Below are 11,854 nucleotides of genomic sequence, written 5' to 3'. Positions count from 1 at the left end.
CACTTGCAGGAGTGTAAAATCAGTAACCGGGTCAGCCGCATGGCAAGAACAGCTCAGACAGAAGAGGACGCAGAGCGTGAGGGGGCGTGTATACACACAGGTGTGATCTCCTCGTTGTGACTCGTGGATCGTTCCCATGCTCTCATACAACATGCAAGGGTCTCAAGCCAACACTGCCTGTTTTGGAGCTGTTGTACGGCTTCCAGCTGGACCTAACAGCCAGGGGAACAGTTGCACAAGGCACAGATTTTCTGTATACGGTGTCTGTTTCCAAATTCAGCGATGTCAGCAATAATTCTGCAGTAGCTTGCTCTTGCAGGTCTTGCCATCTCTATCAGCCCAGCTAACCACTGCAAACAGAACAGAACTGATACCTATTGCTTTGCGAGGAGGTCTGAGCTGATATCCATTTGTCTCACACCAACCCACTGGAAAAATATTCATTGATTCCACACTCACTATGCAGTCAGGGACGGGCTTCTTGGACCCTGTGCAGTTTAGAGAAGCAAAAATTGAAACAACTTGTAAAAATAATGGCCTCATTTGGTTAATGCTTGCTATATGTTTGCCAGTGAAGCTGCTTTTACTTACGGTGTATCTGGAATACAATCAGCAATTGTTTATTCATCCCCTTTCATTGCCCAGATTCTTTCCTGACCTCATTTGCTTCCTCCGGAAGGCAGGGGATGGGAATTTGCCACCCGCAGTTTAGCAGAGATGCGCAGTGCATAGTAAGTGCATGCTGATGTACTTCCAATCAAGAAATGGGATTATAATGGAGAACGACTGACATAGGCCTATTCTATCTCAATGAAGAACCTCTCTAAGCTTGCTCAGAATGCAAGTCACTCACTTGTAAAAACATTACAAGGCCCTTGCCTTCTAAAAGACACTGATCAGCACTTTGCTGATGATACCACAGAAGAATCAATGCAAGCGTTCCTCTCCTCTCCCACATCAGGCTTACCCTCCAGCTGAAGCCAGAGGTAGGAATCTTTCAACTTGGTGACTGTAGCAATGCAAACTTCTTCAGGATCAACTGGGTTCACAGCCTCAAGTTTCATATTCTCTTTAAATCCATGGTCAGAAGTTAACTAGGAGAAAGACAGAAAATTTCAGTAAAATACCATCTGTATATTCAGTACATGGTATGAATAGCCATGAACAGGAGCAACACACAGAAGCCTCAGTGTTTGAGGAACACAGGAAGACACTCATGCAGTCAGAGACTTCAGATAATTAGCACAGTGAACACAAGTAGGATATATTATGAACTACAAAGAATTTAAGTTAAAAAAGGCTCTGTAGACAGACCTAGAACAGAACATGTTTGTACTCAAAAATAAGGATGCTGAGACTCACTGAAAGGATTGAACGTGTTCTAAGCAATGAGGAGTTCTCTGCTACTTGCTACCTAAGTGATAATCCTGACAAATAGTCTGACCAGGCTCTCTCTTCTATTATGAGAGCTTGGGAATCCACTCTACGTACGCAAATAGCGTTCCTGCCTCATCCAAATGAGTTCTGGCAGACAGCAAAAGAAGCTTTCTTTTAATTTTACTTTTTTTTTTGGATAAATACGATTTTACTTTATTCATCAATTTAGTCCACATTTATAAAAAAATATTCTAAAATGTAAGAATGAATATTTATCCAGCTCTGAAGCTCCTGAATTAAAGATAAGAAGTAACAGCCAGACAGAGGACTCTTCCTCCCAGAGCCACTCTGCAACATAATTACAGGACCAATGCATTACGAATTCTGGAACTAGCCTACAGTGATCAACTCTTCTCAGAAAGGGATAATAAATTCAATGACCTGTTCTAGGATGCCACAGCTTACAAGACAGAACAAGGGCAACAGAATTCATAGCCAGCAACACCCTCTTCAAGAAATGGTAATTATTCATTTTAATTTCTTCCCCTAAGCACTGCAATAGCCCGGGTATTGTAAATGGAATTGGAAGGCAGGTGTTAATAGTACCCTTTTCTGCTTGACAAGGTTTTGTGCTTTGGGAGACAGCAATATTGTCACTGAACCAACAAAAGCCCAAAATCTAGCAAGTACTTCAGGCACTGATTAATGTAAAATGATTAGTTGGTACACATTTAAGATGACTTGGTATTGATTAATACAATGAAATGAATTTTTCAAGCTGAAAGGAAGGAAGATTGAAAGAGTACACTAAGCAAATGAAAATAAAATCTATTAAAAGGCCCTGTTTCCACAATTACAGAAGTGCCGAGGATAGGTGCTGTTTTATGACTATTCCATGGACTCTTACACATCTCAATTTCACACAACAATCATTTATTTTTGATCTGCTTTATCACAACTGAAGCATTTGGTCCACTACTTCCTGATCGAGGAAACTGGCAAGTACCCACTTCAGTTCACATACATTTGTACTCTCTTAACTCTCCTGTCTCCTCAGTTATCACGGGTAAGGTGTTAAGGTACTCAACTGCCTCCAGAGGAGCGAAACAGTTTGTCTGATTTAGAGAAAAGGAGGCTGAGGGCTGACATCACGCTACAGCTTCCGGAGTAGGGGAAGTGGAGAGGAAGGTGCTGAATTCTTCCTGACGGGATGCATGGGAATGGTTCGAAGCTGTGCCAGGGGAGATTTGGACTGGACATTAGGATACATTTATTTACAGAGAGGACGGTCAAACACTGGAACAGGCTTCCTAGAGAGGTGGTGGGTGCTCCACCCCTGTCAGTGTTTAAGGGACATTTGGACAGTGCTATTAATCACACACTTCAACTCTGGGGCAGCCCTGAAGAGGTCAGGCAGTGGGACTAGATGATAATTGTAGCTCCCTCCCAACTGAACCGTTCTCTTCTCTTCTATTCTACTTGGAAAGGTAATTTAAGTCAAAAATATGCAAAAGGTTCTTCTCCCTGGAATCAAGAGTGTCATTCACACAACAGAAGAGAGATTTTTCTGTGAGAGAACCTTACCAAAGGGAAGCAGCTCTGGGGAGCTGCCTCAGCACCACATTGTTTGAGGTAGTCTGCCCAATCAAAGTCCTGCCCAGGATAACCTAGGTGAAGGAAAAAAAAAAAATAAAGTTTAACAGCATGAGACTCGTTTCAAACTGACAGGAAGTACATACAGATCACTGACATCTGTTTGGGTCACCCTAGTTTGTCAGCTGACTAAAACTTCACTGAGCTGTCTGAGGTCAGCCCATGGTTCTCACATATTTGAGATACTCTCTTTATTTTCATTGCAGAGGGACTCTGGGTGCTGCCCCACCCTCATTCCCATTTTTTGCTTGAAATGTCATCAAACTAAAAGTCACTTCACCGAGACCAACCTGAAGCATGAACAATATACATCTGCTAAGCAGACAAGGACAGCAATCAAAACACAGGGAAGTGTTCACACCCTTTTCACAGGGTACAGATGAAATTCAGGAACAGTTTCTGCAAAATTACTTCCCTGATGTCACATCAGCTCTGAAACCTTTTTTGTTTCTAAATAGAGAACTCAAAATGTGCACAATACCACCATCTTACTCTCTCAAAACCACGTCAAATACTAAGCCCTTAAGGAGAGCAGTCAGATGGCCAAAGAGGCTCATCGAGGCTGCCAACAGCTGTAAAGCAGCACACATTTGAAGGGAATCCATCAGGAGGCAGAGCATCTTTCCAAGAAAAAGAATAACTCAATTCTTCTTGGAGGAAATATGTTTCTTCTCTGTGATCGAATAAAAAGCAAGTAACCGAAGGGAATTAGGTGCAGAAGTGTGCTGCTACGATAGCTTCAGGCTGACAACACACTAGCACGGAGACAACTACAGCAGGTACTCCAGTAGTACCTTGGAAGCACTCCCCTACAAGGGACACGTGTGACAAGGGTTTAAGAAATCAAACAAAATTTTAAACCTAGTCTAAGAATACAGTATTAACGTGACAATCTAAAACCATGAAGTTCAATTACCCCTCAGAAAGGGCCTAACCACCGGAGGACCTCTGTGTTTTTCTCAGTGGTATCCATGCCCACAGGGCTCTGGAGAGCTCACACCGTTCAGAATGCCCACCACTTCCAGGGGGACTATGACAAGAAAAGCTTACAATGTTTGTCAGCTCCAGTCACATGCCTAGAAAGCGAGATTTCATTTTTCACATGCAAAATTCTAGGTAATGCTAGGTGAAGCAAAGCCGCTTTTTCTGTCTTGCCCAGGTAAAGGCAAGAGACAAATCCCATGGTCTTTGCTCCTCTCATGTCACGAGCAGCTGAAACAAAACATTCCAGATTCTGTGGTGGTGAATAAGAGCACTGAGTCCCCAGTTTTACACTACTATTGACATTTGCGTTCTGAGAAAATGAATAAATATTTCAGTAGCTGAGGATCACTCCCCAATTCCCTTATGTCCTGAAGCAACGTCTCAGCAATCTGCTACCTTGCCTGATAGATCCTTGGAAAAAACCCACTTAATTAACTTCTAAATGATAAGATATTCTAAAAATATTACAAAATCTTGGATAACAATGTTCCATTCTGACCAGAAGCAAAAAGCCAGTGCAAAGACTATGGACTTCTGACAGCACATTAATTAATGCTGAAATCAACATTGCCTTCAGCCCTGGAACATATACTCCATTCGTTCTAGCGTGCAGGTTTTTATGCATGACCAGCATCCCCAGCCACTGTCATCTTCTCAACTCCAGCCACATACCCAGGAAACTTCAGCTTCACCGACTCAAAGCTCCTCTTTCTCAGAATTCGATCTTTCTTGTTCTTTGCTTGTGCTACCACATATAATTCTTTTTCCACAGCCTTGTCCTAAAGATAGTGCTCTGGGGACTGGCAATCTACTTCCTTCAAAGAGGCGCGAGCACGACAAGCCTGCACAAACATACCTGGTGGGGGACTCAGGTGCAGGCCGTTCTTCAGACTCCACTGCACCGGGAAAATACCAGCAGTGTTGACATGACAGACGTAAGACTGGCTGGTTGTACGGTCTGGTCTCAAGTCATCAATTTCTATCATGAAATATTTTTCATTGTACACCTGTAGTTAGACAAAAGAGAAGTCACAGATTGTGACTTGTAAGTCACACATTTGGATCTACTGATCCCTCTCCTTGGGGAGTTTTAATCTCAACTTTTAATCCCTCCCCCAACCTATCTTCAACCGGATACTCAGATTATGAGGGATTATACCTAATGTTAAAAATCTGGGTTTGACAATTCTAGCCATTTGATCTTTTGATCTTGTATCTTTATGTATCCTTCCCTCTCCACTGAAACCCAGTGGCTTCACCTTTAGCAGTTAAGATGCTTTGTCATGGCAACCTGTCCCCTAAGGGAGACATACAAATACTTAACTCAAAAACAAGTTCAAGATTTTAAGATAATCAGTTAATAAAAACTCCCTGAGCTTTTAAGAACAGAAGCAGCAATAGAACTGAATCTTAACAGGACAAGTTAGAGATCCCTGGTACCTTCAGAACTGTAGCTGGAGAAATCACAAAAGGAGCCATTGGGTCCACAGCTTCTAACTTCATACCTTCAGAGAACGAATGCACTCCAATCACAGGTTTATCCTGAAAAATGATGTACCAGTGTAACCACCTGCCTTCCTCCGTCAAAAAAAGACACATCTTACATAATTCAACTGAGCTGGATAACTTCGGTTTTTATTAGCTCATTCTAAGAAATCAACATGTCAAGAGGACCAGCAATAAAACTCTGCAATGAAGGGAAAAGGCCAGCTATGCCCTGTGACACTGAGTGCTTCCTATGAGTTTTAGGAACTTGAGTTTCCTACAGGAGATTTTCTCCTCTGACATTCCCCACACAGAGGCAAGATTTCACAGTACAGGGTGGTCTGGAAAGTCAATATTAATGGCTTTTTTTCTTTAGCCTTCAGCACTACTCCTGAGCTGCACTAAAAGAGAACTATAAAAGTCTTCACTTTCAGCCAACAAAACCCAGTGAACCAGAGCTCCTGCTCCAGAATTACATATATCCTGCTCTGCATATGACCCAGTACATTCAAGAGCAACAGCACCTCCTCTTCTATTCTGTCCAAACAAAGCTCAGAAGAATGAACTAAGGACTTGAAGGATTAAATTTACATTCCTACTTCTCAAAACGGGTCAAGATTTTTTTTTTTTAAATTTCTATCCATATGTATTTAAACTCAGACTCATTAGTAACATTTGCTAACACTCAGGAGACCACAGGACACCTTATACAGCACGTGTAATGTAGCAGGTTACAGATCAGATGTCACACACTTTTCAATGTGCTCACACAATTAGAGGGACTGTAGTAACTCTCCTGGAAACTCCCCTAGAAGGACAGTAATCCACATGACCAGCTGGTGAACAAGTGGAGATGCCATTATAAAGGATGAGAACCAGGGATTTTTCCCACTGTGACAACTAATGGTTCACATACTTGTGATGGGTGTGTTGTCTAACTTAACAAGAATTTTATAACAGTGTAATTATTATTATTCTTACTTTTTTAAATGAGAGGGAGAAAGGAAAAAAAAATTTAAAAACCAAAATGGAACGGGGTAAAAATAAGTGCCTGACTTGCCTGAAGCAGTTCGTAGGAATACAGCATTTTCACAGTACCATACGTGTGTCTTTACCTTAAAGAGATCTGTAGGAACTGATGTCTCTTCTTCCTCCTCTTTCACCCTCTTCAAGATCTCTTGCCAATCTGCTTCACTCTTCAAGGACCTAATGGCTTGAGTCAAAAGAAAGGAAAGCAGTGAATGAAGCCATGTTCCTTCTTTCCCTTTAGAACACACAGCAACAAAGCAAAAAGTTTAATGGGTGCTCTTCCAACTGTTAAATTCATATCTGTTCAGAATCTGTGCAAATACCTTCCTTCTTAAAAACTTCTGTTTTCTTTACATTTGGATGTGTTACAAAAAGGGACTGAAGTCAAGCGACACTGTATCACCCATATACTGCCAGTCCAATTCTACCGGGAACACAGAGATCCTTACCAATGCTGAGGAAAACTTCTGGAGACACGTATGACCAAAAAACAAATTCCCAGCTGGAAAATGCTAGCTTGTTTCATGCTTAAGCAAGCAGAAAGTTCAAGAAATGTTCCACAAGTCTGTTCCACTGCCTCAGTTACTCTTTTAGCACGTGTAATTGCAGACCGCGCACCTCTCTCATAACAGTAGTTCCTACTACTTGTACGAGTGCCATCACACACAAAGAATCCCTGTGAGTACATCAAAGCTCTTATGTAGATATAAAAAGGAAAAAAAATCCCATAGCTAACTACTATTTTTAAAATACATTATTCGATTAGATAGTGCTGTGGAATCCACTCATCTATTTTCTCTCAACAATTTGGCATCTCTCTGTTCACAATCCTGACTTCAGCTGAGATTAGTCAAGCACTAGAGAAAGTCCAGTTGTTTCCACAGAAATTGGTTCTGTTTCCTCAGCAAGATTTCTTCTTGCTGTATGGGGAAAACATACCGCCCCCGCCCCCCAACCCACAACAAAACCCAATTGTTCTACACAACCTATACTTCCCCAGCTAATAACACAGAGTGTGCTAGACCTTAGATGTCCACCTGCCTTTGCAGAAAGGCTTTAGGGTAAATACTCAATGTTTTCCAGTTTTAAGCCAAGGCTTCCCCTCATCAGGAAACATGTTACACTGCTCAGCCCATAAGCAATCCATTTGTGACTCAGCTATTTTATGCCTCGCTGCTTTACTGACCCATCTGACATGCACATGCCTAGAAAACACGGTCAACTGCCCAACCCTCTGCCTCTGCTTCCACACACTCGTGCCCTGGACACCCATTTTTAAGCACATTTTCATATCTATGTAATACCACTTCAGTCAGTGCTGTAATTAGCCCACTGGAATTAGTCACAATTACAAAAGCTCCTGCTGAGCAGTACTTCAAAGCCAGATGATTCCTCCTCTGCCCCGTCTCAGTAATACAAGCCTACCAAAAATAACCATGAAGGCAATCCCTTCCCTCAGCTCCTGTTCCACAAACAGGTGAAAAGTTTTGACAGGTGAAACCAGTTTGCAGCTTTAGAAGGAGTGGGTGAAAAGTCTTCTAGGACTGCTTATTGGCGTTTTCACGTACATTTTGTTAGGTATCATATTTGACAGATCACGCACTGGTTATGTGACCACCATGTGCACCTGGAAGGCAGATTAAGAGCACCAGAGCAGCAGCAGTATTCTCTAGCCTCTGATCACCACATGGAGGATAGAGATTCTGAAGTACCTAAAGGTGGTTGCAGGCTATATCCATGCTGAGCTGCCCACCCCACTTGATGAAGGAAAGGGTCCAAGTAGAACAGCCATTGGTCAAATTTGTCAGAATCCTCCAGCCCTTCATATCGCAATTTAAGTCTCCCACCAACATTTTCTACCACGTTGACTATCCAGGCTTCTAGGGAATCCCGGATGTTTTGCAGTTCTAGTCGGGAGCCTGGTGCAATGAGATCCAACGGATTTTTCCCTCTGTGAAGCTACAAAGAGAACACAAATTATTCTGTAAAACAGAACAAAGCAAATCCCGTGCTTCCATGTCTTTGTACACATTCTTTTTGCATAAATAAAGTATGAATACAGAAGCAAAGAAATATAGTTCCCTTACTAACACAAGACAACAGAAATGACACTTATGTTTCAAGCTGGTGCTTGCATCAGAGCCTCTTCACTGCCTGTAGACAGTCACACTTTTCACTTAAGGCCTCCCCATCATTTTCAGAGGCATTATCACTTACATATTCAAGGTTTGAAGGAAATATGATTAATTGCTTTCTAAAACTGAGTCACCTAGCATACAAAGATGACTAGACAGAAAACATATGAAGATAAAACTCTTAGCTGTAAGGAAGATGTCAACAGCATTTTAAAAAAAAAATATGTTCTGTACTCTATGATCAGACACAGATACGAGGTGCAAATATTGTTTTTTAAGTACAGAGGAGGGGATAGAATTGGGTTCTTTGCTAGCAAAGATGCAAGATTTAAGTGAAACAATAACCTGTCCATTAGGGGGAAAAAAAAAAAAACAAACCACCCAACCAAAAAAAGTGAAAGGAGTCGACTGAGAAAGGGGATAACATGAAAGCTAGATAACTGAAGGATTTCCTTAAAGCTGTATGAAGGAGGAGCAGAATAGGAGGAAGATTGAAACCTAAGGGAGTTTGGGAAGGGTCTTTTTTTTGATAGGACTAATGAACAGCCCAAACCTGCAGTGACAGGTGTGTTTCAGGACAACACTATCAAAATTAAATACTGTGAAAAGGAAACACTAGAGAGTGGAACTTCAAGGTCAGAGGCATACTACAACCCTTTCTAAACCTAAAAAAGGAGTTGAATTGGCAATGTGAGCAGGGGTTCCTTAAAGGACAAAGGGGAAAATCAAGACAAAACCCAGGACGCAGCACTTGGCAGCACTCACCCCCTCCAGCAGGTTAGCAGGAGCACTGCATGCTCCTTTCAGCACCCGCTGAAGAAATTCCTCCTGGTCAGGTATCTTGTCCTTGATACCTAGGTGAAAGATGAAGAAAGACAGACTGTGATTCTTCCTGCCAGTTAAAGATTATTCAGACAACAAGACAGTACCCCGCTCTTGCACTGCCTAATTCACAAGAGTCTGCCACATGCTCACCAGTAACACCTTAAAAGAAGCAGCAAGACAACAAAATCTTCAAAGGAAATGACAGAGCAGTAACATTTGGTGGGTGATGATTAAGATAACTACAAGCCTCTGTACATATGAGCCCAGTTCTGAAATTAAGCTCACTCCTCTCTGGTAAAAGAGCAATCTCCTACTGTAAGCCACAGGATTTCAGAAAAACGTGGCAGACAACCTCGACTTGTCATCACAGCAACACCACTTGTGCGTAACAGCAGTGGTGAAGACTACCTGCCAGGCTTACGAAGGACAAAAGCATGCTTTTGTACGCACTCCCTGCTTCTGCATATAGAGCAAATACCTTCAGGCACTTTGAGAACCTTCTTGTTCTGCTCACACCAGCCGATGGGGTGTAAGTCGGCTGTCATGATATCACACCAGAAGTCAGCCTTGCGGTCTTCCCCGTAACCGTCGTAGCGCAACAGCAGCAGCTGCCCACAGGTAGTAATGATGGTGGCCACCCAGTAGGTGTTTTGGTCAGACTTGACAGCAACTTCTAGCTTCATACCAGGGGCAAAACCATTCTGCAAACTCGTATCCACCTGAGGAGGAAGAGGATCACCACGTTTGATCACTTCGCAGAAACTTCAAGGAACAACAGGGGGAGCAATTTAGACGTGTTCATCAGCAAAAAGCCTCAAGGCAAATGCCATCCAGTCTCTTCAGAGAAACAACTTCATCACATTATGTGGTCCACACTGGAATGCACACAGACCCATCATTAATGAAATCTCCTTTGTATTTCAGAGTATCTTTTCAACCTTAAATCAATACCTTGCAATTCATCTTCCTGCCCTGGAAAATACCTCGCTCATCACTGAGAGGATTCCGGCTCACGGCTGGGCTGTCAAGCTAAGGAAAACTAAAGGACAAACTCAGCAACAAAACTTGGACTTTTCTGTTAAACTACGTCTTTCAACCTCTTTGGACAAAGAACCTGTTTATAGTACACACCTGCTTTAGATAATAATGTCACAGTCTCTTCCATTGCACTCATTGAAGAAGTTATGAATCTGCACAAACTGCAGAATAAGGATCTTTAATGTCTCTATCCAAGAACCTAAATAATTCTGTACGCAGCACTGTTACATAATTTGCACGGATGATAAATGGTCTGTGTTCTTCAGTGGACTCCTGCTTTGATAGCAATAAAGCACTGTCCGTGTGCCTGTGGGTGTGATGTGTGCAGGTGAGGAATCTGACTGCACAGTACTCAGACACTGAAACGTGAACTTAAAAAGAGAAGGCAAAGTATTAATTTTCTCACATCCCAAACTTTCCCTAGCTCAAACACTCCGGAAGGAGCAGGAGGACCCTGTTCTGCTCTCACTACAGTATATTTCTGATCTATGCTTAATTCTGTCGCCTCGGTCTTAATTAAAAATCTAACATGCCGATCCCCCGTTCTCAACTGAATGTAACTGGTGTTTTCTTTCTTAAATGGTCCCAAGTTCCATTTCCTCTTTCCATCAACTGCAAGAAAGGTTTTCAGTATGATGCAGATGCAGGAGATATTTTCTGAGTTATTTATTACCAGTTGTGTGCTGCCGGTCCAGTAACTGCCATGGCTATTATAGTCTCATCAGTCAGCACATACTGGTTTGCTAAAAATAAAACTAAGAGAACCACATCAGAAAGAAAAGCAAATGCCTCTGTTAACTGCTCACATCCTTCAGGTTAATACCCTTCACTTAGAGAAACACCTTCCTAAACACAAGATCGGCAGGACCCATTTTGAAGTGGTATTTAAGAGGCCATCTCCACAAAAAGACAGTTACCTTGCTGAAGAGGTATTACTAAAGACTTCATATTCCGACTCCCAAAAGCCACGAGCTCGACACAGTCTGAGGAGTTGGGAAATCTGTGCAGCTCTCTATACCCAAGCTTTCAGCAAAGCCTCATGGTGGAGAGAGCTGCATTCCACGAACCCAACAGCAACAGATGGAGCTTCCGCTGAAGTCAGGTGCATTTCTCTAACGCTATCCCCGATGTTGCCTGGTGGATACAGCAGAGCCCAAGAAGTTAGCACCCTCTCCTGGCAGCTGGGCAAGACGACACCACTGAGTGACTTAAAGCACAAACCCGTGTGTCTTCAGGCTGGCTCAGGGAGCAGACTGGCTAGCGGGAGATGCTGCAGATGCTCTGAGAGTATTTTCTTTGGAGAAGTGAGACTAAGTGCAGCAGCTTCC

The 11,854-nt window shown here is 42.5% G+C and overlaps 1 protein-coding gene across 1 annotated transcript in view; it reads right to left on the bottom strand.

Moving 5' to 3' along the window:
• SFMBT1 (Scm-like with four mbt domains 1) overlaps window positions 1-11,854 on the bottom strand; it is a 32,286-nt gene that overhangs the window by 10,567 nt on the left and 9,865 nt on the right. Inside the window, exons 3-11 of the mRNA XM_010145158.1 lie at window positions 9,967-10,207; window positions 9,429-9,517; window positions 8,241-8,487; window positions 6,615-6,712; window positions 5,455-5,556; window positions 4,871-5,021; window positions 2,962-3,044; window positions 968-1,094; window positions 375-488 (exon numbers count right to left, since the gene is read on the bottom strand). Coding sequence (XP_010143460.1) covers window positions 375-488; window positions 968-1,094; window positions 2,962-3,044; window positions 4,871-5,021; window positions 5,455-5,556; window positions 6,615-6,712; window positions 8,241-8,487; window positions 9,429-9,517; window positions 9,967-10,207 — 1,252 coding nt within the window. The remainder of the gene's footprint in view (window positions 1-374; window positions 489-967; window positions 1,095-2,961; window positions 3,045-4,870; window positions 5,022-5,454; window positions 5,557-6,614; window positions 6,713-8,240; window positions 8,488-9,428; window positions 9,518-9,966; window positions 10,208-11,854) is intronic.

This window comes from Buceros rhinoceros, unplaced genomic scaffold, assembly GCF_000710305.1.
Source record: "Buceros rhinoceros silvestris isolate BGI_N320 unplaced genomic scaffold, ASM71030v1 scaffold30671, whole genome shotgun sequence".
Taxonomy (NCBI): Eukaryota; Metazoa; Chordata; class Aves; order Bucerotiformes; family Bucerotidae; genus Buceros; species Buceros rhinoceros.
This window is presented reverse-complemented; position numbering and strand designations above follow the sequence as displayed.